This window comes from Sinohyriopsis cumingii, chromosome 4 (assembly GCF_028554795.1).
Source record: "Sinohyriopsis cumingii isolate HCF-2022 chromosome 4, ASM2855479v2, whole genome shotgun sequence".
Taxonomy (NCBI): Eukaryota; Metazoa; Mollusca; class Bivalvia; order Unionida; family Unionidae; genus Sinohyriopsis; species Sinohyriopsis cumingii.
Genome location: NC_142964.1, coordinates 98,120,286 through 98,147,109, shown reverse-complemented (window position 1 = coordinate 98,147,109; position 26,824 = coordinate 98,120,286). Strand labels below are relative to the sequence as shown.

General features: G+C 34.2%; 1 protein-coding gene across 1 annotated transcript; it reads left to right on the top strand.

Moving 5' to 3' along the window:
- The first annotated feature begins 1,291 nt into the window (after nt 1-1,291).
- On the top strand, nt 1,292-17,804 carry LOC149801741 (uncharacterized). Its single transcript, XM_089956058.1, has 4 exons — nt 1,292-1,585; nt 10,006-10,119; nt 12,067-12,149; nt 16,751-17,804. Exons 1-4 carry the CDS (start codon nt 1,377-1,379, stop codon nt 17,074-17,076), a joined length of 732 nt encoding a protein of 243 aa, XP_089812184.1. The 5' UTR covers nt 1,292-1,376; the 3' UTR covers nt 17,077-17,804.
- Nucleotides 17,805-26,824: the final 9,020 nt, after the last annotated feature.

Below are 26,824 nucleotides of genomic sequence, written 5' to 3'. Positions count from 1 at the left end.
CAAAAATTTCTTCTCACGAGCGCAAGCTACCCCGCATGGATTTATAACAATAAATTTACATGATCCAAGAACAAGATATCGTGTGGGTATTGATAAAATATTTGGGTAACAGGGGTGATGATAAAATTAAATTTAATTAAACAGATATCATTAATATAATGAACAACTGTGCGTGGCTGCGTCAAGGAACAACAGATAAATGCAACAAAAGGTGCCGTGGAGAATATTGCAAGAAACATAATTATCTTGTAAAGAAAAACCCTCATGCTGGTCCACGAGGTTGTGTTGGATGTAACAACGGCGTTAGAGGATTATATCAGATTTGCAAAAATTGCGGTGGAGATCGATATCGAAGTTTGATGAACTATTACAGAAAAAGAAAGAACATAAATCCAAAAATAGAAAAACCACCATCAGAACTTGAATATTACTTGAAACATAGAACAAATTCCGAAGATTCAGATGAAGATGAAACAGATGAGGAGAAAGGACAGCGAGAACGCGTTGAAAAATATTCATCAAACTTGGTATGGTGGTAAATTAATAGCAGCAGAGAGGGTGCCTACCAACGTTGGTCGTCAAAAAATAAACAAGAAATAAATAAACACGTAGAGTACTTTATTTTTTTCAGATACTATTTCGAACTGAGGTTTCATTAGTACAATCGGTCATTGCAAAAATAAACATCTCAAGGAAAGTTCATTTGTAAAATCTGGACCTTTCTACGAGATGATTTATTTGTTTGTTTTATTTGTTTTGTCGGAATTCTATGGTCTGTTCACCCTCTCTGCTGCTGTAGTTGAAAACTCGGATTGAACTATAATCTAAACATAAGAGATTAAATCTAATCTGAACAGTTAACATAATACTTTTTTTATGAACACAGACGCAAAATCACTTCCCCCAAAAGAACATTTACTGAATAGGCCAATACCAATATTAAAAGTTGATTTAGTTTCTGACATGGATACGGGCTCGATAGTGGTAATAAAATACGTACCCTTCTGATCACCTGTCCAAGGTTCTGTTCCTTTCTTTATCGTACTTTGAGTTAGGTATTAGACTTGACTTCATGTGGTGTATGATATTTTGTTACATCCTACATATTTTATCCGTATTATCGGTCTCCTTATTCATTAAACAGTACTCTATACTCATATTTACAATTCATTTTTATCAAATCGTTGATTAAAACGATTTAAGTTCTGTGATTTTTATATTTTATATATAATATGTAAAAAGATACACAATTACATGTAACGTTACGTCCTCAAAACGATGAATGAACCGGTGTCACATCACATGCATCTGTCAGAAGTGGGATTGGAATAACACGTGTTGAAAATTCAAGAAAGTTTAATCAGAGAACAGTAAAGATGAGTTCTCAGCGTGGGAATGTTCAGAAAAAGGGGCCACCAAAGCATCAAAACAAGACAGCTTTTAAGAATAACCTTCATGACAAAACTAAGAAAACTTCAATGATAAATCGTCTGCAGGTGACTGGAGTTTGTCGACGATGTAAAGATATCATTGACTGGAGGATCAAATATAAAAAATATAAACCACTTACTCAAGCTAAAAAATGGTGAGGGTGATACTTTGAGTAATGTGTATTAGACTAAATTTAAAAAAATAAGTTAATTTTTAAAACATTTCATGGGTCCATGCTGGATTACAATAAGCGAAACTCCCAAATCTACCAAAATCTCCACCAGTTTCACCTTTTATAAGCGTAATATACAAAATAGCAACAATTACAGAAAAGGTCAAATGGTAATAATCTAGTCCTACAGTGTAAGACATCGACCTAGACCAACAAGTTGTTCTCCACCTTTATTTTTTATTTGACTGGCCGCTAGTCAAACAAAAAAAAAAGATGGAGAACAACTTGTTGGTCTAGACATCGACCCTGATACATTTTATTTGGCGGTCGAGGTCTTACTGCCTAAATAAAGGCGCTGTGCAGCATGTTCCGATGTCGACTATCGTCTGACTAGTCCTACAATGTAAGACACATCACATGATATTTTTGTTCTGGGGGAGTGATGGGTCTTATTGCCTAACTAACAGCACTGTGTAGTGTGTTTTGATGTCGACTAACAGTGTAACGAAAGTCAAAATTACAGGAATATCACACACAACTGGCAACCAATAACGACTTTTTTTTACAAAGTAAAGTTATGATGTTTTGGTCAGACTTTACTTACCCTGATGTCTTTTCACTAATAAATTCAAATTCTCACAAATGGACCTGTTTTCAAGTTTCATTGGCCTACATTTCAGTTGGCTGGAATGCCAGAATCGGGTTAATTGAAATATTCTTTGATGAAATGAATAAAAATATATTTTGAGTATGGAACTAAGCAACGTTTCGTTTCATTCAAGAAACATATCCCCCTCGTAAACCTACCTTAACATAATTTGGCATACCTCGAATACCGTCGCATTGCAACAAATTAAAATATATGTCAATGGAACATGAAAATGCATCCATTTGCTAGTGTCATATTTTCATTCTGCCAGGATAAAGATAGCACAGTAAGTATATTAATTACACATAAATTAGTAGAAGAGTGTCGATATTGGCTGCCAAGTGTGTGAGATGTTCCTGAAACTTTGACTACTCATTCCAATGTCAACTGACATCGAAACATCTCACCTCTGTCTGCGTGGGTTCGAGTCTCGGATTCAGCCAACGTGGGTATGTGAGAAAGCTTGCCAGTAGCTTCTCGTGGGTCGGTGGTTCTTTCCGGGGTTTTCCTGGGTTCTTCCTCCACCATTAATACTGGCCACCATGTATAGCCTATCGTGTGCTGAAAAATGGCGTTAAACCCTACAACAACAACAACAACAACATTTCCTGGACAAGTCCATTTTCAGCAAGGGGGTGTATGCACGACTACAGATGTACATAGATGTCTTCTGCTTCCGATATTTACAATGTCAAATCAAGCAAAGGTAAAGAATGACTTTGCCTTTCACATGGATTTAACAAGTGGTTTAATTTCTATGTTCATGTGTGCAAAGGGATATAATTCCAAACTCTCAACAATATGAAATTTATGGAATTATCCAGCAGTTACCGAATAGGATGAATTACATCATTATGTTGTCTGATCAAAATAAACTAGCCTATAGTGTATGCAATGTGGCACTGTGTTAGTATGGAAAGTTTGTTAACCATGAAAGGTGCAGGGGATGCCAGTATTAGCGCCATTCTGGTTACAGCTGGGTTAGAAATTATAAATCAATGAATTATAAATCAATTGACTTAGTTCAGTGCTCTTTTTATCACATTAAATGTTTTCGTTAATGAAATTGATGTGGGGGGGGGGGTACAAACAAACAGGGATGCATAGTCAGATTATAACATCATAATGATAAGTCAAATTTTCAGGAATATCTAACACACTTGGCAGCCAGTCAGTTCTTTTCTACAACTTAAAGTTAATGTTTTAGTCAGACTTTACTTACTCTCAGAGGTCTCACTAGGATTTTAAAACTAGGAGTCCAGGACTCCCATTTTAGTAAAAATAAGAGTCCCACCATCAAAAGTTGCAGTCCCTTCTTTCCTACAGAATCAACACAGACGTGAGTGCACCTATTTTTAGATGGAGAGGTTTTCGTAATGTAATCACTCACTATAATATAGTTTCATTACAACAGTCCATTGACAGGATTGCACATTTATGGTTTATTTATTTGTATATGTACTTGTTGTAATGTTAGGTAAATAAGTATTATCTGATTTGTTGTTTTTTCCCGTATTTTCACAAATACGTGTCAAGTCAGAAAACAGCGTAAACCTTAAAGCGCATCTCGCAAATTCCACAATATAGCATTGTCCCATACGTTTCTGACCTACATAATTTGCATTTTAAAGTTAAATCTTTAATAAAATAATACCTAGGCTTTGGTTTCAATGATTTGTTTATTTTTTCTGAATATATTTGCCCGATGATTTAAGAAAACAGACAATCTAATAAACTAGTACATCCCTGACTAAGAGAAGTCCACCATTATTTTCCGTTAGGCCTACTGGTTTATTTACAGTTTCAAACTAATTTTATGATGAAATAGTGTATAAGAGGCAGTTAATATATATCCAGATCACTGATTCTGATCTTAAAACACAAGTTTGTATGTTTTATCATCATATCATGCAGGAAATTGATAGTTGCTACCTTACTCGGAAAAGGGTTAATGGTCAATCAGTTATCAAAACATAATGCTGGTGAATGGGCAAGAGTTTGTTTGTCAACATAAGTGATATGAAAACTAGGCCTAGCTACTGATGCCTTGATGAATACATTTCGCTACAACACTAGAACTAACTGGGCTAAGGCGATGGGTATTTAAAAAAAATATGATATGGTCAGTCAATGTACCTCTTAAATAATCACAGGGCGAAGTCATTTTCGGTTTCCTAACAGAAGAAGGCGAAGTTTACACTTTTAGGTGACTCATCACCCACTTACAAATGGCCTTTTGTTTAAGTCTCAACAAGTCTTGATTCTGAGGACACGTGCACTGCTTATTCTGCTACATTCAGAAATGAACACAATAATGAGAGCTAAAGTTGTTTATTTGATGTACTTTTATAAATGACCACATGTACATATCGGGGGTTTTCTGCCTCTGAATTCAATCATTGTAAATATCAGTACATTTTCCCACCCAGCCGCCAGTCAAAGCCTTTGAACGTGCCGCCCAGCTATTGCATCATGTTCTTTTTTAGGTACTCTTATAAAATGGCAACATTTATGTATCAAGGGGTCTTTCAGTCACTGAATTCTGTCACTGTAATTATCAGCACAGCTAATTGATCAACACATTTTCCCACAAAGCAGGTGGCTGAAGCAGGACTGGCAAGTCTTTGAATTTTGCTGCACACCTATTACATGCGTACAGTGGACTCTTGCCTCAGTGATTTTCTGCATCCCAGATCAAAAATTGGCGTCCAAATACATGTAATTAAGCGTTTCTGAGATCTCTGACTCAGATGTAATTTGTCTAATAAAATAAAATTCTCAAACAAGCAAATGGACATATTTTAAAGTTCCACTGGCCTACATTTCAGTTGCCTGGAATGCGATGGAAGCTGGGAATGTGGAAATCAGAAAAAGTTGAAGTATGTTTCTTTAACGAATGAATAAAAATATATGAATGTAGAAGAAAGTGGTTAGATAGCTTCATTTTGTTCAAGATTCTCATCACCCTTTTAACTGATTTTGGTATTCCTGGCTTCCATTGCATTCCAGCCATCTGAAGATACCAGTTTCTAAAATCATGGTTCTTGGCACAAATGAGACCGAAGTCATGACTGGCACAGGCATAGAGCTGACTGGGTACATGTTGAGAGACAATCACATGATGTTGAACTACCATTATATAGTGCATAGGCTTGCACTTGTTACATCTCCGGCTGTCCCTTTCTTAGTTGATTATCAGTGTACTGACAGGAATATTCTATTTTTTCACAGCCTCATCCATTTGCACTACAGGACTCTGACATTTCGACAGTGGATAAATTCTAAAAATCAAAGAAGTTCATGAAATGCATTGTTTATCTTGTTGTTCAGGCAGTATATAAGTGATTGGACTAATAACATTTTTTCCAACTGGCAAAGATGCACTCGTAATTGCAGTTAGTGTTTTGTACTGATATGATTCAGTATTATTAGATGTGTGTTTTTAAAATGTTATGTGTAAGTTAAGATAAATTAGAAACAACAATCATTAAGTACTTTACTCTCATAAATTCTAGTGACAGTTAATTTCTGTCGCTGAAACAAGATAATTTGAAGTGTATGTAGGTTAAAATGACTTTATATTTGATTTAAAAAATGTATGTAGTGTGTGATAAATGATTATTATCAATCATTAAGTATTTTACTGTCTTAAAAGGTATGGAGCAGGCCCTGTCATTCATCATAGGGTACATATTCAAATTAAATATATTGTATTGAGCAGTCCATAGCATTCATCATAGGGTACAGATGCAAGGTAAATATGTTAAATGGTATGGAGCAGGCCCTGCCATTCATCATAGGGTACAGATTCAGGGTAAATATGTTAAATGGTATGGAGCAGACCCTGCCATTCATCGTAGGGTACAGATTCAGGGTAAATATGTTAAATGGTGTGGAGCAGGCCATGCCATTCATCGTAGGGTACAGATTCAGGGTAAATATGTTAAATGGTATGGAGCAGGCCCTGCCATTCATCGTAGGGTACAGATTCAGGGTAAATATGTTAAATGGTATGGAGCAGGCCCTGCCATTCATCGTAGGGTACAGATTCAGGGTAAATATGTTAAATGGTATGGAGCAGGCCCTGCCATTCATTGTAGGGTACAGATTCAGGATAAATATGTTAAATGGTATGGAGCAGGCCCTAGCATTCATCGTAGGGTACAGATTCAGGGTAAATATGTTAAATGGTATGGAGCAGGCCCTGCCATTCATCGTAGGGTACAGATTCAGGGTAAATATGTTAAATGGTATGGAGCAGGCCCTGCCATTCATTGTAGGGTACAGATTCAGGGTAAATATGTTAAATGGTGTGGAGCAGGCCCTGCCATTCATCGTAGGGTACAGATTCAGGGTAAATATGTTAAATTGTATGGAGCAGGCCCTGCCATTCATCGTAGGGTACAGATTCAGGGTAAATATGTTAAATGGTATGGAGCAGGCCCTGCCATTCATCGTAGGGTACAGATTCAGGGTAAATATGTTAAATGGTATGGAGCAGACCCTGCCATTCATCGTAGGGTACAGATTCAGGGTAAATATGTTAAATGGTATGGAGCAGGCCCTGCCATTCATCATAGGGTACAGATTCAGGGTAAATATGTTAAATGGTATGGAGCAGGCCCTGCCATTCATCATAGGGTACAGATTCAGGGTAAATATGTTAAATGGTATGGAGCAGACCCTGCCATTCATCGTAGGGTACAGATTCAGGGTAAATATGTTAAATGGTATGGAGCAGGCCCTAGCATTCATCGTAGGGTACAGATTCAGGGTAAATATGTTAAATGGTATGGAGCAGGCCCTGCCATTCATCGTAGGGTACAGATTCAGGGTAAATATGCTAAATGGTATGGAGCAATCCCTAGCATTCATCATAGGGTACAGATTCAGGGTAAATATGTTAAATGGTATGGAGCAGGCCCTGCCATTCATCGTAGGGTACAGATTCAGGGTAAATATGTTAAATGGTATGGAGCAGGCCCTGCCATTCATCATAGTGTACAGATTCAGGGTAAATATGTTAAATGGTATGGAGCAATCCCTAGCATTCATCATAGGGTACAGATTCAGGGTAAATATGTTATATGTTAAATGAAAACTAACACAATATATACTCTTATTTTTTTATTCTTGTACTTCAACAGAAAATTCAACAGATAAAAAATATATGCAAAACATGAGAGTTATATTTTTGATCCCACATTTTTTAAAATAGCCCCAATTTTTTTACTTATTGAGGCCAATGGCCCATTGGGGTAATTTTTGGTCAGAACACTGCAGATTTATATAAACCCATTTTAACTTTATACCGATTTGCATCAGTATTTAAGAGGCTGCTTTGAAAATTTGGATTTTCTATTTCATTTAGATATTGATGCTAAATAAAATTTGTTGGAAGTATGCATGTGTGTGATTTGGATTTTTAACATAACTTTTAAAAATTTTCAGTCATACTGCTACGTTGTCTGCAGTGTGGCAGTTTTTAGTGATATCTAGCACTGGGGCATCAATGCCACAGACATGTAGCATGATGTGCCACCCAGTCACATTATCCTGACGCCAGGTTGACCAGTCCTAACACTAACCTAATGATGCTGAGCATCAAGCGAGGCAGCTGTTAGTAACAATTTTATAAGTCTTTGGTACGACTCAGTCAGAGATGGAACCCACGACCTCTCGCATCTGAGGCAGATGCTCTAATCACTAGGCCACTGGAGCGGTCCTGTTGGAAGTAAAAAGTGTCAGTGTACACAAAAGCACTGATTATCATCACAGTCTCACTCACCCAGGCTGTACTAAGTTCTATATAATCATATGACCAGACTTGCCTGTTTTTAAAATGTCAGAAGTTCAGAGTGATCTTTTCATCAGAGATTTGTTTTACTTTATATACAGTTGCATAGAAAATAAGCACAGCTGCTTTGTTTCTGATATTTTTGACATGGCCCAGGACTTTTGTTATGAAGCTGGTCAGACAATCCAACATATTTCAAAACATGTTAATGAATAATCTCTGCATGCAGATTTTATGATTCCGACTAAAAAGTAATTAACAATGCAGTTTTATTAGTATCTTACACAAATCAATTCAAATACAATTTTCATTTTATTTATTGTGTTGTTTATTCAGAAAATCAGCAAAACCAACACAGAAGGAACAATTTAATTCTGAAAGTAAAATGAAAAAAACCAGACTTCTTAATTATTTGACTACTTTTTTGTCACTAATACTTTACAAGTGTAATTGACAAGTTAATCATTTACTTAAGTTATACCTGATTTACCATATACATCAATTGGTTTAAGTAAAAATATTCTCTTTACCAGTTTTTCAACCAAAAAAATTTAACTTCCAAAAAAGAAATTACTGAAATTGACTGATAAAGGTGATTAATGATACTGATAAGTGTTCCAAAAGTTGAATTTCTATTCCTTTTGGGAAAGTGTAAAACTGAGTAAAATTAACATTGACCTTTTTGCCTTTTCAGTGTGTTAAAAACTTGTGTATATTTAATTTTTATTGAGTTCTTGACTTTTGTCCTTGATTGAGGATTGTGGATAGAGTTTTTGCATACCTGACTTTTGTCGTGATTGTAAGTGGTAAACAAAATGTTTAGTAAAATTTAAATTTGAGGCCTAACCTTGTTGCAAGTTAGTGAAATTTTCCATTAGTTTTCCAGAAATTACTATTGTATCATAGGTCTAGTGAAATAGAGATAGAAAGAGAGGTTTGGTAAACAGATTATTCAATCCTGTTTTAAGATTAGTCTGTGGAATCATTTACAGTGGTGTTCAGATATATTTTGTGAGGAAATAATTAAATTATTCATTGAAATTACACAGTGCTTAGTGATATTTGGACTAACGCATTACTTTGGGATTATTTTGAATGCATTCAGGATTATTGGTACATTAGGACATTCAGAATTATTGGAATTCATTCGGAAAATTCTATACTTCTGGACTTGTGATATGACATTTATGATTATTCAGGATTTAATTTACAATACTGTAAGTGTCTTAAATTTTCACCTTGTATCTTGGAGAAATAAACTATTGTTTGATTTTACTAAACTTGGTTTCACTTCTTTATGTTTGATTGTTTAAGAGCTATAGTCTTAACAAGTGAAAATAATTTAAATAATGTTGTCAAATGTTTGAACAAAAGTAGAACTACGATATTTACTCGCTTATGAATATGTCAAACTGCACACACCATAATGTGCTGATAGATGTGGAGCTGTAAAGCTTGTTACAAGTAATCAGTGGAACAAACAACATAGATTCCGATCTGGTGTCACATTGTGCAACAGCAGTTCAAGGTTTATGTTGTTTGCAGTTGGAAGCAACTATATATGGTATTTAAAAACCCCAATAAGATCAAAATTAAATAAGTGGTGATATTTATCAGTTTTCCATGCATAAGATTTACTGTATGCAGAAAAAAGATTCACCTAGAAAAATTTTACAGTTTAAATGCATATTTATAAGATTTACAAACATACCTTTCAGTAATGGTGTTCACATTTAACAGTATCATGGAAATGTTGCCTTATGTGATGTTTTGCTGCTTGTTGGGCTTGAACCAAGGGAGACGCTGGATAGTGGCGTGAGTCATGACTTGACACTTATAATCACTTGGTCACCAGAACATTGTGAATACAGTATTAAAGTATGGCAGAGTGTAGACTGTATGCAAAAGTTTAATTAATCGCTAACATTGACTTTGTAATTCTGTTTTCATTTTCAGTGTCAAATGCCTTCAGAGGACAGTAAAGGAAGCATACAACATTATGTGTGAGAAATGCTCATTTTCCCTTGAACTTTGTGCCAAGTGTGGAGGGAAGAAAGAAATAGTTGCTCCGTGAGTCTGTCCTCTTTGTTAATCATAATGATTATCTTTAGTAGATGCTGTTTAAGTTGTAGCATGTGTATTAATTGCCTACACTGGTTCTTTCTTGATCACTATTGGTTTTACTGGTAACTTCCTATGTGTGCTGTCACTATAGGTCCATTTTATCAATCTGATGGTCATGAGTAGTGTGTGCTGTCACTTCAGGTCCATTTTATCATGGTCATCAGTCGGTGCCATTTAAAAAGAATGCTAAGTGTGAGATTGGATCATCATCATCATCCATGATGACTGCACATATGCGATTAGGGCTGTCAACGGGTACTTGGGTACCCGACCGTATTGAAAAACCCGGGTATTGAAACGTAAACGCGGGTACCCGTAAAAAAAAATCGCCACACTCGCCAACCACTTCAAACAGGTGTGACAGCTATGGCTTTAATTAGAAACCATATCTCTGCTTAACATAAATAAACAATACATCAGAGAGTCAGTTTGGATTAATAAAATTCATTGGCATTGTGCAACAGGACAAACCGTTATCCCCGAGGCATTATATACCAAGGTTAAAACATAGCATTGTTCTACAGGTTATAAACCTCTTTGTAGACGATAACTATTGATTGTGGGTGCTAAATGATCGGTACATTGTGTGCTCTTTTAATGAAATCCAGATGGATACCTTTGATTTCCGAACACACGTGTCGAAGAAATCCCACAATTTATATTATGAACAATTATCACCTAGACACCTTGAAATCTTCGTAATGCCTCAAAGTAATCTTTGAGCAGCTCGTTGTTTTTCTAGTCGGCTAGCTCTGCTAATTTTGAAAGTTAGCCATCATACATATACCGATATTTCTACTTTCGATACTACTACGTTTTTGTCATAACTATCTTAAGAATTATAATTCCAAAATAATATCACTTCTGCGACTGCGTGGTCACGTGGTATAACTGGGGCATAATTACTCTTGACATGTGGTAAAGCTGCTTTACACGCATGCGTGGGTAATTCAAATCTGTGGTCAAAAGCGGATGAATAAACGTGGTCTGTTCTAACAAGGACTTATACTTTAGAAAAAGGTGAGTGTTCTAAAGGATTTAACGCGGCTGATCACAGTGATCATTAAAAGTTGGATTATACCTACCATCTGTGTGCAAAGGTCATTCTAAATAAATTTATTAATTAATAGCGTGCGGTCAGATCATTCGCAGCTACATCGGTGCGGACGCATCAGACCGAGTAGTGCATTACACGGTTAGCCTCTATCGCCATACAAAATATTAAAGAAATGGGGATAACAATTAGTTGGTCTGTGGTTGTACATGTCATTCATGTGCTAACGGGTACCCGTTAAATTTCGCAACGGGTACCCGGGTTGGTTTTTCGTGATTTTTGACAGCCCTATATGCGATGACTTGGATTTGTTGGATTAAGAATTGTCACTTTATTGTCAGCCAGGTTCATTGAGCACTGTTATATACTCATAGAAAATTTCTAGTATAAGAAAAGGTATAGGATTTAAATTACAGTGTTCATTGCTTGGTGACAAACTATATTAAAACTTCTATACACACATGCACACCTCTGCCTTTATTTAAAAGAATAATGCTAATGTCCATGCTTTTTCTGAAGAAATGTTTTCACCGAGAGGTTTAAAATTAAATTGTGTTTTGCTATAATGCACACAAAACAAAGACACTATCCAGTCTGAACATTTTTTCTCTATCATTTTTCTCTGTTAAATACAGACTTTATAAATTGCTGCAGTGTAGCTTTCTTAAACTTCCAACAGCCCCTAAAATCACACTTTCATTTGTTTGTCTGTCAATATCTCTTTCAGTTGGTAAAACAATTATTTTCTTGAGATTTTTAATAAAAAAATGACTTCTAAAGTCTTGGTTAATGCTGTAATATAATAATATAACATAAATGGTTTTCTTGATTTTTAAAAGAAAATCCTTGAGTTCTCCAGTGCAGGCTTCTGAAGACAGACAGCTGCAGTTTGAACTGGAAGTGCTGCCAGAGAGAAAAAGAAGTAAGATGAATGCATGTCAAGGTTTACAATTTGTCAGGGGATCTTTTTTTCAATTCTGTCCTGGTAGACGCTTGACATGGCAATCACTTTGGCATTCATGTGCCTGTCCATCCATATGTCTGTTTGTAGTCCACACCATAGATGAACCTCAGTTTTAATGTTTTCATTATGTTCCTTTTATGTAGGTATTTTCTAACTTAATAAAATGCAGGTTTGTGCAAAATATTTTTAAAATCAGGTTCAACATGAAATGATTTGACTCTTTTACCAAATTAGCATGATGACTGCTTTAAGGACGTAAACCTTTAAATGACATGCTCGTGAAACTCCTTCAGAACTGTGCATGAGATAGTTCTAAGCTTGCCTCAACAAGCGATTGTGATACCCCAGCATCTGCGTCTGCAAAATTAAAAGTATCTACATATGTATACCCTCTTTAAATGTCTGTCATTCTTTCTTCCATGTCCTAGGCAGCAGTCTGGAGTGGGTTTCATAGCATCTTCCCTCAGAGAGGAGGCTGAGGGTGCTTTGTTTGTACATATATTAATTAGATGCATGTTCATGGTTAAGTCTTTGTTTATCTCACATTTTTGCCTGCAGTATATTGTTTTACTTGGAATGATGAAACTTGGTGAGGGGATGCATCTGAATGAGTACTGCACCATTATTACAAATATCAATCAATATGAACTATATTTCATACATCACTGATTTTGTGAATTTTTGTTTTTCAAGTTTTTTTCTCTCAAGTTCTGTTTATAATAATGCATCTCTATCCATACCACACACTCTACAAAGCAAGGTTACTGTGACCTTCATTTTCATTTTACCAGCTTAGGTTAAGTTTGTGTTTAGCTCATGACCAACTAGGTTTTCTTTACACCCAGAATATATCCTATTATACCTAGATTCATGAAATTTGGTGAGGGGATGCAGCTTGATGAGTACTTTACTTACATCACAAAATTAGTTAATGCTTCACTGAATTTGGTTAAATTTTGTGTTAAATTTATTTTTAAGCTCAGTACATGTTAGAATTATTAAAGTAGATAATTGCATACATTTCTGTTAGTACCGTACCCTTGCAACAAAAGAATGTCACTGTGACCTGATAGGTTATTTTTAGTAGCCTGTATACATACTATTTGAAACCAGGATTCACGGAATTTGGTGAGGGAATGTATCTTGATGAGTGCTACCACACTTCACAAAGTAGCTTTGCTATATCCCATATTCTCATTCTGCTCTACCTTGTTATCAGTCGCATGTACTGTTTATGCCAGAATCATCAAAGTATGCATCCTATAAGTAATACCCTTAAAACAAAGAATATCATTAGGACGTACATTTCCCATAAAGAATATCATTGTGACTTACATTTAAAATTTTTGTGTTAAGTTTCTGCATTTAGGTGATGATTACATTTGTTTTATTTTTTTTTATAATACTGCTTTATCTGGAATTATTAAGCATGGTAAGAGAATCTTTATAAGTATTGCACTTTTATATTAAAAGTGTGTCACTGTGACCAATAGATCACATTTCTCTGATGCTATTTAGGTAATTTTTTTACTATTCATACTCATTAACTTATTCAATCTCTCATAGTTCCACAACAGTAACAAAACAGTCAGTGTTTCTTTAACATTTTACTGTCTTAAGTTGTTGCATTAGCTCATTTATTTAAATTTCAGAAATTGCTTTATCTTTAATCACCTAAAAGGAATAGAAATGTTTAAGGAGCTTGAACTCCTAAAAATTAGAAAAATGGGAAAACTCCTTAAATTTGCTTTGACATCCCCTAAAAACCCCTTGAATTTGTTTGGCACAGCTCACACATCTTTTTGTTTCTCTGGTTTGGGTAGAGAGAACATGGAGAGGATTTTAAAAAATCTGTCAACCCAAGTCTCCATATCCTGACAGAGTTGCTGCAGCTTTTCTTAGAGAATAAATTTGCACACCAGACTTTCTTTTGAAGTCACATCCTTCCCAGACCTGCCAACTCTTACGATTTTGCCAAAAGTCTTACAGAATTTACCCTTAAAATATGGACTTACTGCATACAAGCAAAAACTACAGAAAAATGATCATTGCTGTAGTGAAATTGGTAAGGGAACCAGACTAACTTCACAGCAGCACATCAGATGCTTTAAACTGCACATATTTGTTCATGCGAAGCATCTACATGAGCAAACTGTTGATCATAGATTTTTTTTTAAAAAATGGCGTCCAGCAAATGATTCTTGTTTAAGACAAAAGGGAAAATAAGCCTCTTGAAAAGTGTTAATAATTAACACAGAAAAATAAAAAGGAATATTCAGATTCTTGTGAATAAAAGCTGGAAGGGACATAATTATGTTTATTGGACATCACATGCCAATTTGAGTATGACTCATGGCGGGAAATATGACTGTTGTCATCATGTGAAATGGAAAAAAGAATTTCCAAGAATTACATCAAGTTGAGAGATAGCAACAAGCCATTGAGCTCCATAGGGTTTGGAACTAAAATGTGTGCCACTGTACTAGTGGTAAATAAAGTCTACACGTACTTTACAAACTTCTCAGTTGAACATAATGTTTATCATCGCTGCACGTTCCGATTACCAAACTTTTAATTACATTTTCCATCTTTACAATAACAGTTTATGGTATTTTGTTACACATTACTAACATGGGCATAAGTATTAGGATATTTTGTTACACAGTGACATGGGCTTAAATATTAGGATATATATATATCTTGTGTTTTTATTTCTGGACTTCGACTTTTCACACTCATTTCTATAAATTTTTCTATAATTTGGAATATGCAATGAACACAAATACAATTAAAGAGGTTTCAGAGTTAGACTTGAAAAGTTGTCACGTTCATTTAAGTGAGTCCTTCAGAATATTATAAATCCTTAAAATTGGTCAGGAAATTGATGTATGAACCATTTTAGTCAAACACTGGCAGTCACTTTTATTTGTGAGACATTTATATTGAATAAAGGTTACATGGGACAGTACTGGCTGTAGTCTTCTAAGTTGAGTCAGGGTCTATTTGTTTCTGGTTGGACTAGACTTATAAGCGAGTATATATGGTATTTCTTACTGTTTCTTTGCCGCAGCCTTGCACCTTTCTGTTGTCTACTATAAAGTACATTATGGGTTTGCATGAAAATTGTAACACTGGATTAAGCAGCCTTGCACCTTTCTGTTGTCTACTATAAAGTACATTATGGGCTTGCATGAAAATTGTAACACTGGATTAAGCAGCCTTGCACCTTTCTGTTGTCTACTATAAAGTACATTATGGGCTTGCATGAAAATTGTAACACTGGATTAAGCAGCCTTGCACCTTTCTGTTGTCTACTATAAAGTACATTATGGGCTTGCATGAAAATTGTAACACTGGATTAAGCAGCCTTGCACCTTTCTGTTGTCTACTATAAAGTACATTATGGGCTTGCATGAAAATTGTAACACTGGATTAAGCAGCAAGTTTTAACCTTTAATTGATGCCGCCACTACTGACATCAGCATCACAATGTCTCACATTTTTCTGCAAGGAAGAAGGTGTGAATAAAATGAAGTATTTTATGTGAATAATTTGTTTGTAACTTTTGTGGTTGATAACTGCATACATGTTTGACTCTACCTTAACCACACAAAAGAAAAGCAATCATTTTCAGTTGAATATAGTTGACTGGTATAGTCAGTTTTAATACCTATGACACATTCTTGAAAGGGGCCATATGGAGTTGCCCATGCCAACCTATCCATCAGTCCATTGCAGACCATTCTTTTCAAATGTATCCACTGTGAGACAGAAAGTTTTGATGTGAACTCTGTCACAGATCTTGTTATGGTGTAACACCAGGGAAAATCTTCAACTTTGAATATAAATTATAATAGATGCTGACCCATTTTGTTCAGGGTTTTTCACTTTGTAACTTAGAGAAATAAATTATTTGTTGATTTTATTAAATATATTGGTTTCATTTGTTTTTGTTACTTAGTTTAAAACTTAGAGTCATAACAGTTATCTTTTAGTGGAGCTTAGCATCTTTATCTTTTAAATAAATTTGGTTTGGACTTAATATTAAAACGACCCAAGTTAGGTTCATTTTTGACCTTATTCTTTTTAAATTTGACTTGGCATTAGCCCTCATTTTACATAAGTTTGCCCCTCTATTTTGAACCATGTTTTCTTTAATTGTATTATACTGGCTGGGGTATCCAAGTCCTCTGAACACATTTTTATTTAATGGTAAATTTAGGATTGAAATCAGTGTATTATATCATAGTAAAAACATAGGATGTCCTTACCCCTTTTTTTTTTAGCTAGAGCTAGTTCTGTTCATGTATCATATCTGTTGTTTCAAAGGTGGTTTGTATTAAATTTAAATTCAAATACCATGTAATTATTTAAGTTATATAGGGACCAAGTAAATCTTTTGATATTTTTTATCTTTTGGTCAAATAAACTGATGTAGTATTTTTTTTCTTTCTTTCTTACAAATTAGATTTTAGTTGTATAATTTACTTTCATTTAACATATCTAAGGTATGCATGTACTGGCAATCATTTTTTTTGTTTCTCTTGCCATATCTAAAGGGACATTTATTCGTCTGCAAGAAAAAGGGCTGCTGACTGATGAGGCTATAAAGGAAAAGTTGCACACTAGTGGTAGCATAAGCACAGATGATGTAGGATTTGATGACTCTGGAGATGACTTTAGTGATGAGGAAGAGGAAGATATTTCTGGTAATGAAAATGGTAATGATGACAGTGATAATGGAGTTTCAGAAATGGTGAATTCACTTATGTTGAATGCTAATTTAAACAAGCTCAAAATGACTGATGTTGGTGATGGAGTAACAGTGGCAGGGAACCTGTCTGTTGGTGATGTACAAAAAGTGATAAGTGACCAAAATCTATAGGAAATCACATCATAGGATGCAAGTTAATCATACAGTCTAGATGCCAAAATGTCTTGATAGATTTGAACTGGGGCTGAACTTAGAGATAATTCAGCTGATTTAGGCATCTGCTTTTGGGTTATTAGTTGTTATACAGATTTTTACATGGCACTGAATGGGATTGCTGTGCAACAGATCATCAACTGAGGCTGCAAGCAGCAGACTGGTCTTAGTAAACCAGGCACAGATACATACCACCAGTAGCTGTTGGAGCTCAGAGGAGGGTAATAATTATAATAATAACAATATGCATGTAAGACACACAAAAAATGCATTTGACTATCTGAAAGTTTCAGTTCCAGATATAGAAGCAATATGTACAAACACTGATCAAGAGTTTAGGAAAAATAACTGTACAAGCAGTGTAATTAACATCTGGTGTGTCATACTCTTGAATTGTGTTTTGTCTAGTATATCTGTTGTCAGCTAATGTTATTTTCAATTTGCATAGTTCTGCCATTTTCAATTTACAAAGCTGTTAAATACAAAAATGTATATCGTTACACAAATGTGTGTCATCGAGATGTATAAATATTTACCCTTTAAATATTTTCCATACTTAATCAGACCTCAATAAATTTTTGGAATCTTTGAGGGGAAGAGCTGCTGGAGGCAAATACAAACAAATATTATTTAGATCAACCATCAACAGCATTGACATGTGAAATAAAAATAATATGCAACAATGATTCATGAGTTAATTTTGCTTTGTTTATCCTGGCAACAAATGTTGAAGAGTGTTCTTGTTTACCATCTGGGTGGGGTGGTTACACAGGTATCTGTTTTGAGCTCCATTCGACAGATTTCAAAAAATGCACATTTGGTTTATATGTTTCTCTTAGTTCATTGAAAAATCTCATTGATTTTGGGATCTGTAGTGCCAGGTTCAAGGTCACTGTTAATGAAAATAGTCTTTGTCTTTGAAAATCATTTCTTGATGATACCTTAATTTCTAGTGAACATATTTCAATGCAACTTGGTTAAATTGTTCTCCCAGCCAAAGGAAGAATTTTTTAAATTTTGGGGTCAGTGGATCTAAAGTCATGGTTACTGTTGATGAAAATTGGTTTTCCTTATGTATACATTTTTTTCCCAGCTGATAACTCGAGTTCTGTATGACAAAATTCCATGAATATTAGTAACCTCAAGGCCATCATCATTATTGAAAAAAAATAGATCTGACCATCACGTTCCATCTTCAGATGATAAATTACGTTTTAGATAATAGAAACAGAATTCAGTGACATTTAGTTACATGGTGATTGGAAATGTGTACCTATCTTTTTAAGGTCACTGTTAAAATAAATAGATTTGACTTTTTGAATTTCATTTAGAAAGAAATTTAGTTCTTTCAACAATTTCAGTCAAACTTGGTATGTTATTATAATTCTTTAACTGGAGTGAGTTTCCTATTTATTTGGAGTTGGTAGCTTCAAATGCAAAGTCAGTGTTAGTAAAATAGAGTTAATCTTTTGCTTAATTTTAGGACAATAATTGAACCTTTCTGTAACTGATGTCAAGAAAACAGGTAATTAATTTTGTTTCCTTAAAGATTTCAGAGTTGGTTGCTTGACGGTCAAAGCTTCTGTTTTTACAGTCAGAGTTGTTCCTTGCATTTCATTGCAGGACAGGAACTGTAGATGTATTTCCCATACTTTGTGGTGTCTGTATGAAAATTGTTGTAATCTTGTTTCATATGCAACATTTTAATTATCACATGCTAATTAAGGAATATTTGTGGTAAATCTATATTTGCAGAGAAAAAGAATATTATGATTTAAACATGGCTGAGTTCACATACATTTAGTAACTTGATATATTGTTTTACTTTATCCTACTTCCTGCTGATTTGCTCAGGTTGGTAAATACACCTGGATAAATACTAACCAAGTTTTCCTATTTGTACAATAATTAAAACAGATGTTTTGTTCCTAGATATTTACCCTAATTAGATATAGGTTAACCACCAGCATTGTTTTGCCACTTAAAACTATTGTCAGTTAGAATGCCATTGATAAGTAACAAAGTGTGTAGTTGTAGGGTTTAACATGATGTTTCAGCACAAGATAGGCTATACTTGGCAGCTAGTATTAATGGTGGTGGAAGAACCTGGGGAAACCCCTCAAAGAACCACCAACCCACAAGAAGCTACTGGCAAGCCTTCTCACATACCCACATTGGCCGAAACCGAGACTCAAACCCATGCATACAGGTGAGATGGCAGTGATCCATAACAATAAGCACTTTAGACCACTCAACCACTCGGGGCCCCAACAAAGTATGTATCAGGACTATAGCTGGAGTGCATATGATGGTCAACTGCTAGCATAGGGCGAAGAAAAAATAAAAATTCTTTGGCGGGGTAGGGTGAAAGTATTGAAGACCCTAATCTTAATTCACAACTTTTTAAAAAAAAATTGGCAATCCAGCTGGCTGGGTTCAACCTGGACAGCTCCACCCACCCCCTCCATTCCTAATCATGACATGCAAAGACAGACAGGATATGGGGTATTGTATCTCTTATGTCACTTGTTTAGGCTCAAATAAACAGTAGCACAAGAAAGATCTAATTGTTCCTCGGTAGGATTTGAAAGAAAGATTTCCACTTTTGATGATATTTTAGAAAAAGCTTGCCGATTTCACTAAGATTTAAAAAACTAAGGGAATTCAAATTTCAATATTCTATCCAAAATTCAAAATGATCCTTAGGACGAGTGTCCAATTTCTTATGTCACTTGTTTAGGCTTGAATAAACAGTAACACAAGAAAGAGTGAAAACAACAAGCTTTGAAAAATATACAATAATTTATTTCCCTGGAAAAATTTTGTAAAAGTGAAATATATGAACTTACGGTTTTATAGAATCAAATCCAAAAATAATCCAAGAATAAAATTTTAGTAGTCCTAATAACAAAATGTTCTACTGATTTCACATTCGAATCCTGACAAAGAATCCAAGATGGAAGACGATGACGTATGCTTCAATCCGTACTGTTAAAGTCAACAGTTCCTTGTAGAAACAAGAATTATCACTCCAGTTTCTGATAGCTGAATAAATTTTTATAAAAAACTATTCTTGTTCCACAATATTACATAAACACACAGATTTTCCAGAAAAATAACGGAATTAATCCTTTTGAATCCAAGTAATTTGAAATAACTCCAAACAAAGTAATTTGAAATAACTCTAAACAGCACAACATACAACTAACAGTTTATCAGCCCAGTTTCTACTGAGATTAATTCTCCAAAACATGGGTTATACAGTCTTTCTAAAACATAAACAAGGGGTCATGTGTTCATCTTCTGGAAGGTTATAGAAGCAAATACTTGTTACAGATCACGTTTACCCAGTGTGACCGTGACGAAAAACCAACCTTTTTACTCTTGGAAATAAAAAAATAAAGACAAAGACCCATCATGACCTTGAAAACAACCAATCATTTTAAAATAAAATGGAACATGTTTATGAAGGTTGCTACAAATTCTGAAACAAGGTCAGGAATTAGATCAACACCTGGTGTTTATAAACTAACAGTCAAGGTCAAACTATTTTCTGAAAAAAGTGTCTCTAGTGAATAAATTTACAATATCATGTAATGAAAAATAAAAAAAAATAAAACTGACAAACAATTAAATTGAAATAAATATATATTAAATCAGATCTAATTAAATCAAATATACATAACAGTAACACTTGGTATTTACTGTGTATAAACCTAAATGGCATATTTAAAACCTTACAGGATTTAGTTAGGCATCAACAGTTTTTGGCAAGGGTTTTATTTTCAAATTTATCAGTAAGGATTATCGTAATATATGAATAAAGATAAATATTTGTTCATGTGTTTAGCAAATGTTTGAAATTTGCAGACTGGATTTATCATAAGAATCAAATTAAAATGTGGATTGTAGTGGATTCAATTAGAACACATAAGATGTCAGTTTATTTGTGACATACTCCACTCGATAATACAAGTGTATTTTACACAGTTCTTCATTTTCCTATTGTCCTTCTTCCTATCCATCTGTCCATCCAATCATGTTTTCAAAAATGCAACTATGACTCACTGAAAAGTCACTCCAGACAAATATGACGTGCGAAATACTTGTATACTTCGACCACAGAAAGCACTTTTTTATGCCATTCATGCCAGCATCAACCTACAGCAAAGCAGTTCAGGTTTGTACACATTTAATACAATTTCCCTTTTACCGGGTACATGGTTAACTGATTGTTAAAATCGACAAGTACCCAGTAGATGTTTGCTAACATTTTCACAGTTGTAAGTGCAATATTAATGTGACACCATATTAAATAGCAACTAAGATTCTCAGTGGATAAGGGGAGACTTAATTGTTCATATTGACTGAAAAATAAGGATTCTGTGGTTTCATTTATGTTTCGTGGGTATACATTTTTATAGTTTTGTAAATTAAATAAGGATGTTTTTGTGGGCACTTAATTTTTTTTAGTAATACTGTTACCAGAACTATTTTATGCTTTCTACATTCTCTCTATCCTCAGATTGAACAGCGCATATTGATTTAAGACAGTGCATGAAGTCAATAGATGCCAGATACAGAATACATATGCATCAAAACAGTATCAACTACTTTATAAATTTTTTGTTCAAAAATGGGTTAAAAGAAAATAAACACATGTAAAAGACAATATATTATTAGTATAATAAACTTAAATTTTAAAATGACTAAGCTATTGTAAATCACTATGAATGTACTGGTGAGTAAATAGATGGGGGCATTCTTCATTGCAAGTAGTTTTTTTATTTATTGGATCTTTAAATTTGTGGTTCAGTGCAACCATGAGGTCCACAAAAAATTGATACCCCACAAAAAATAGTGAAACCACAGTAAAGAAGCATTTTCAAACAAATTTCTTACAAATCCAATTATCTGTTTATTACTCTTGGTAAAATGGATACGCAATTCTTGGTTAATTGGATGCACAGGTCTTGGTAAAATGGATACACAAGTCTTGGTAAAATGGATGCACAGGTCTTGATAAAATGGATGCACAAGTCTTGGTAAGATGGATACACAAGTCATGGTAAAATGGATGCACAAGTCTTGGTAAAATGGATACAAAAGTCTTGGTAAAATGGATATGCAAGTCGTGGTAAAATGGATACACAAGTCTTGGTAAAATGGATACACAAATATTGCTTAACTCGTTGCAGTTTCTTTTAAGTGAACAGTAGAGCCAGGATGACTTATGGGAGGATATTTTTTATTTACTCCTGCATTTTCTTTTTTCCTTTAACATACATAGCAGCGTACAGTGTTTACATGTGTGAAATATCAAATTAAACTGCTTGAACAATAACAATACTGCGAAGTGTAATGGGGCATGCATCAAGTAATAGTTACAAATTTGGTAGCGAACCTTCCCCCTTGCTGTATGACTCTGTTTTTACTTTTTCTTCTCAAACCCTGGTGCTTGCCCATGCAAAGAAGATAAAGACAATGATTTTCTTTTATCATTTTTTTTCTATTTGCTAGAGTAGTGGAAAACCTTCAGGCACTTATCCTCTAGCCTGTATATTACTGTAATTATCTTCATGTTTAACTTTTTGATTTGCTGCCTCTCTGTTCTTCTTTCTCTGAGGATAAGCATCAGAATCCAAATCAGTTTAGCCTTTATATACAGTGGTACCACATGACCTATAATGTTACCCAGATGCATCTATTCACAACTGGACCATCCCATTCTCAATACAGGGATACCTATCAAAACAACTGACTTAAGATGCAGGGGAAAATACTGAGGAAAATTTCTTTTATTGGGTATGTGAAGCCCAATCATAAAATATGGAGCTTAATCATGAAATGTGAAGCCCAGTCATGATATATGTGGCCCTATCATGAAATGAATATATTTTGAATATTATCTGGTTACAAATGAGAGTAACTCAATATCCTTTAATATTATTACTAACATACAGTTAAACATTTGGTATTACTAGTAAAAGGACTTTATTAAAATGGCATATTTGACATTTTGTAGATGCAGTAGATGGCATATTTAAATTTAGGTTATGATTCCCTGAAGTACAGAATACAGTTTACTTCCATTTTACTGATATATCTGTTTTCCTTAACCTGTACAATGCATTTTCTCGTGATTCTTTGCATTTCCTATTAAAAGAAAGGTGGTGTAAAAAGATAAAATGTAATTTTTTTTAAAAATGGCAGAAAAAATAGTATTTCATGCAGAATTTTAAGATGACTTATCCTCATCCGACTTTGGTCATTGTCACTGAAAACCAAAGTTAAATGGACATCATGTATCTTTGGGTTGTAGTCATTTGAAAACTAACAAACCAAATTTAAATGGACATCATGTATCTTTGGTCTTAATTATTGAACATTAACAACCAAAGTTAAACGGACATATGTATCTTTCGTCTTAATCATTGAAAATTAACAACCAAAGTTAAATGGACATATGTATCTTTCGTCTTAATCATTGAAAACTAACAACCAAAGTTAAACGGACATATGTATCTTTGGTCTTAGTCATTGAAAACTAACAAACCAAAGTTAAATGGACACCATGTATCGTTGGTCTTAATCATTGAAAACTAACAAACCAAAGTTAACTGGACATATGTATCTTTGGTCATAATCGTTGTTAACTAACAAACCAAAGTTAAATGGACTTCATGTATCTTTGGTCTTAATCATTGTAAACTAACAAACCAAAGTTCAACAGACATCTTGTATCTTTGGTCTTAATCATTGAAAACTAACAAACCAAAGTTAAATGGACCTCATGTATCTTTGGTCTTAATCATTGTAAATTAACAAACCAAAGTTAAACAGACATCTTATATCCAGTTCTACATGTAGCTACTGTGAAAAGTACTGGTGAATCAGCAACAACAAAGTTTGTGATGGGGGAAGAAAAAAAAAGGAACCTGTTAATATACAATACTTTTTTTTTACTTACTGTGAAAATATTTAGGGAGTGAATATTCAGAAATTCTCCAGATTTTTATCAGGAGCTGAGAGAAGGATGGTTGTGCATTTCAATATCACTACACTAGACATAATCTAATCAAACATCCCAATGAGACAGTGTTAAGTAACCACACATCATCAGACATTTTACTCATTAGCAGTGATGGTTGCCAAATAATTGAATTTTGATTGAACAGAGGAAAATTATCCAGTACCTGCTAATTCAGACGTAATTTAATTAATAGGCTTCTAGTTCACCTGGCCTTAAGACCAAGTGAATTTATGGCATAGCCATGCATCCTTCATGCATTGTATGTAATCTTTGATGTCATGTGTCTATCAAAAAATGCTTGCTACCACTTTGGAGTGAATATGTCTGGTTGATTTAAGTTAATAGGATCAATTCATGTTAATGAGATTATCTTGTATCTGAGCTAAGATCATTGATAACTATGACCTAAGATCATTGATGACTTAAGATCATTGATGACTGTGAGCTAAGATCATTGATGACTGTGAGCAAGAACCTGGATATTATTATCTATTTATCTTTTGAAAGAATGTCAGGATATGGTAAAACAGGTAAATTCATCATCAATTATCATGACTTAGTAAGTTAATTTGAACATTATATATCAGGATTTAGTAAGTTAAATTGAAAATCATTTATCAGGACTTAGTAAGTTAAATTGAACATTATTTATCAGGACTTAGTAAGTTAAATTGGACATCATTTATCAGGACTTAGTAGAATATTTAAATTCAACATCATTTATCAGGATTTAGTAGAATATTTAAATTCAACATCATTTATCAGGATTTAGTAGAATATTTAAATTCAACATCATTTATCAGGATTTAGTTGAATATTTAAATTCAACATCATTTATCAGGATTTAGTAGAATATTTAAAATCAACATCATTTATCTGGATATGCATGTAGTAAAGTATGCAAATTCAACAGCATATGAAGTTTAGGAGATAGTTTACATGGGCTGATTTTTATGAAATACTGCACACATGCAATTAGTGAAATGGTCAACTGTTCAGTTCTGTAAACTAGGTGAGCAATATCAGGCCTGCTTGTGCATCTTTTTTCCTTTACAAATGAAACATTTTACATATTCATTATGCTCATTTGCGATAAACAGAACATATTATTTTGACATTGATAGAAGTTGGTGTTTGAAAAGATAAACAATTTTGAACTCATTTAAGTAATATCAGTTATGGGTGAATAATTCTATTATGGTTTACACTTATAAATAAAGTTGTCTCCCTTGCTTCATCCATACTGATATTGCAAGCAATTAATCATACTGCCTGATTCAAGTTGAATGGCTTGTTTCAATGTATTATGACATAACTATGTTAGTTTATATGGGAGTCGCAAGGCAGAACACATTGTATTATAATGTTGTCTGTTCATATGTTACCAGGTTTTTTTCTTCTGCATATTAACTCTAGTTCTCGACCATCTTTTGTCAACAGACTTTGTATTTTTATATTCAGGGTCAGAGATCAAGGGTAATGTGTCTAAAAAAAGAAAAATGGTTTTTTTCACAATGACTCAAGTTGTCCACTACCTGTTGTTATTGAAACGTTGTGGATTACTTTCACTTGGGGAAAAAGTCTTTAAATTTCAGGGCTTAAAGGTCAAGGTTGCTGTGACTTGACAATAAAAATGGTTTCTGGAAAATAACATTAGTTCTACATCACATACCTATACCCATCTTTGGATACCTTGCATCTGGGATAAGGAAGAAGGCTATCAGTTTTGGGGTCAGAGACCAGGGTTACTTTGCCAGAAGGAGAAAAATGGCTTTCCCACAACAGAATTAGTTCTACGTTTGGATGGCTTGCACTTGGGGAATAAAGAAGCATGTCAAGAGTCGGTTTGAAAGGTCAGAAGTCACATTAATGACAAGTCTAATAAGAAAACAATGGCTTCTGCACATTAAGTTTATTCAAGGCTGTATACCTTGACTATTTGTCAAGGTCATTGAGATCCATTTCTCAGTAACCTCCACAGACAAGATACCCTACTAGAACCTACACAGACGTCTGTTTAAAAAAAGAGTGTGTTAATAGTATTCTTGGTATATCATGTTATACATCTGGCTGTCTTTCTGTCCATCTGTCAGTCCATTTTGGGGTATCCATACAGGAACTTTAGCTCAAAATGTGAACCTTTTCCAAACTTTGTGGCTTGCTTGCACTTTGGGTAAGAAAGAAATCTATTAATGTGGAGGTAAAAAGGTCCAAGCTCAAGGCTACTAACTCCATGAAGAAAGCTGGTTTCTGCACAATAACTTTAATTCTTTACCATGTACCTTCACCAGACTTTGTTGATGACAGGCCATTCATTTATGCTGTGTTAACACCATAAATAGCGCTTTTCAGTTTGATAGACTGATTGACATTAATTCGGTGTTAGTCTGATGAAATACTGTTTATTCTGAGCTGTTGTAACTCAGCTGGTAGAGCCTCAAATGTGGTAATGTGCCAGCTGTCACTGGTATTATCCAAAATGTCATTATATGAATTCACAATAGTCCGAAGACAGCAATTTAGTCGGAAACTCAAAGAGCACTTTGTAATGCCAGTGCATAATTTAAATATATAAATAAAATCTCAAATAAAATTTGAACACAGATTCCACTTCGTATGTTAAGGTATGAAAGAATAATCTGGAAGTAAACAACATTAATATTAAAAGTTACT

What these genes read in the sequence shown, in the direction of transcription:
- LOC149801741 (XM_089956058.1), top strand. Translation starts at nt 1,377, where the DNA reads ATGAGTTCTCAGCGTGGGAATGTTCAGAAAAAGGGGCCACCAAAGCAT. An exon ending in CTTACTCAAGCTAAAAAATG is followed by an intron (nt 1,586 to 10,005) that starts GTGAGGGTGATA and finishes TTTCATTTTCAG; the next exon opens with TGTCAAATGCCTTCAGAGGA. An exon ending in GCTGCCAGAGAGAAAAAGAA is followed by an intron (nt 12,150 to 16,750) that starts GTAAGATGAATG and finishes CCATATCTAAAG; the next exon opens with GGACATTTATTCGTCTGCAA.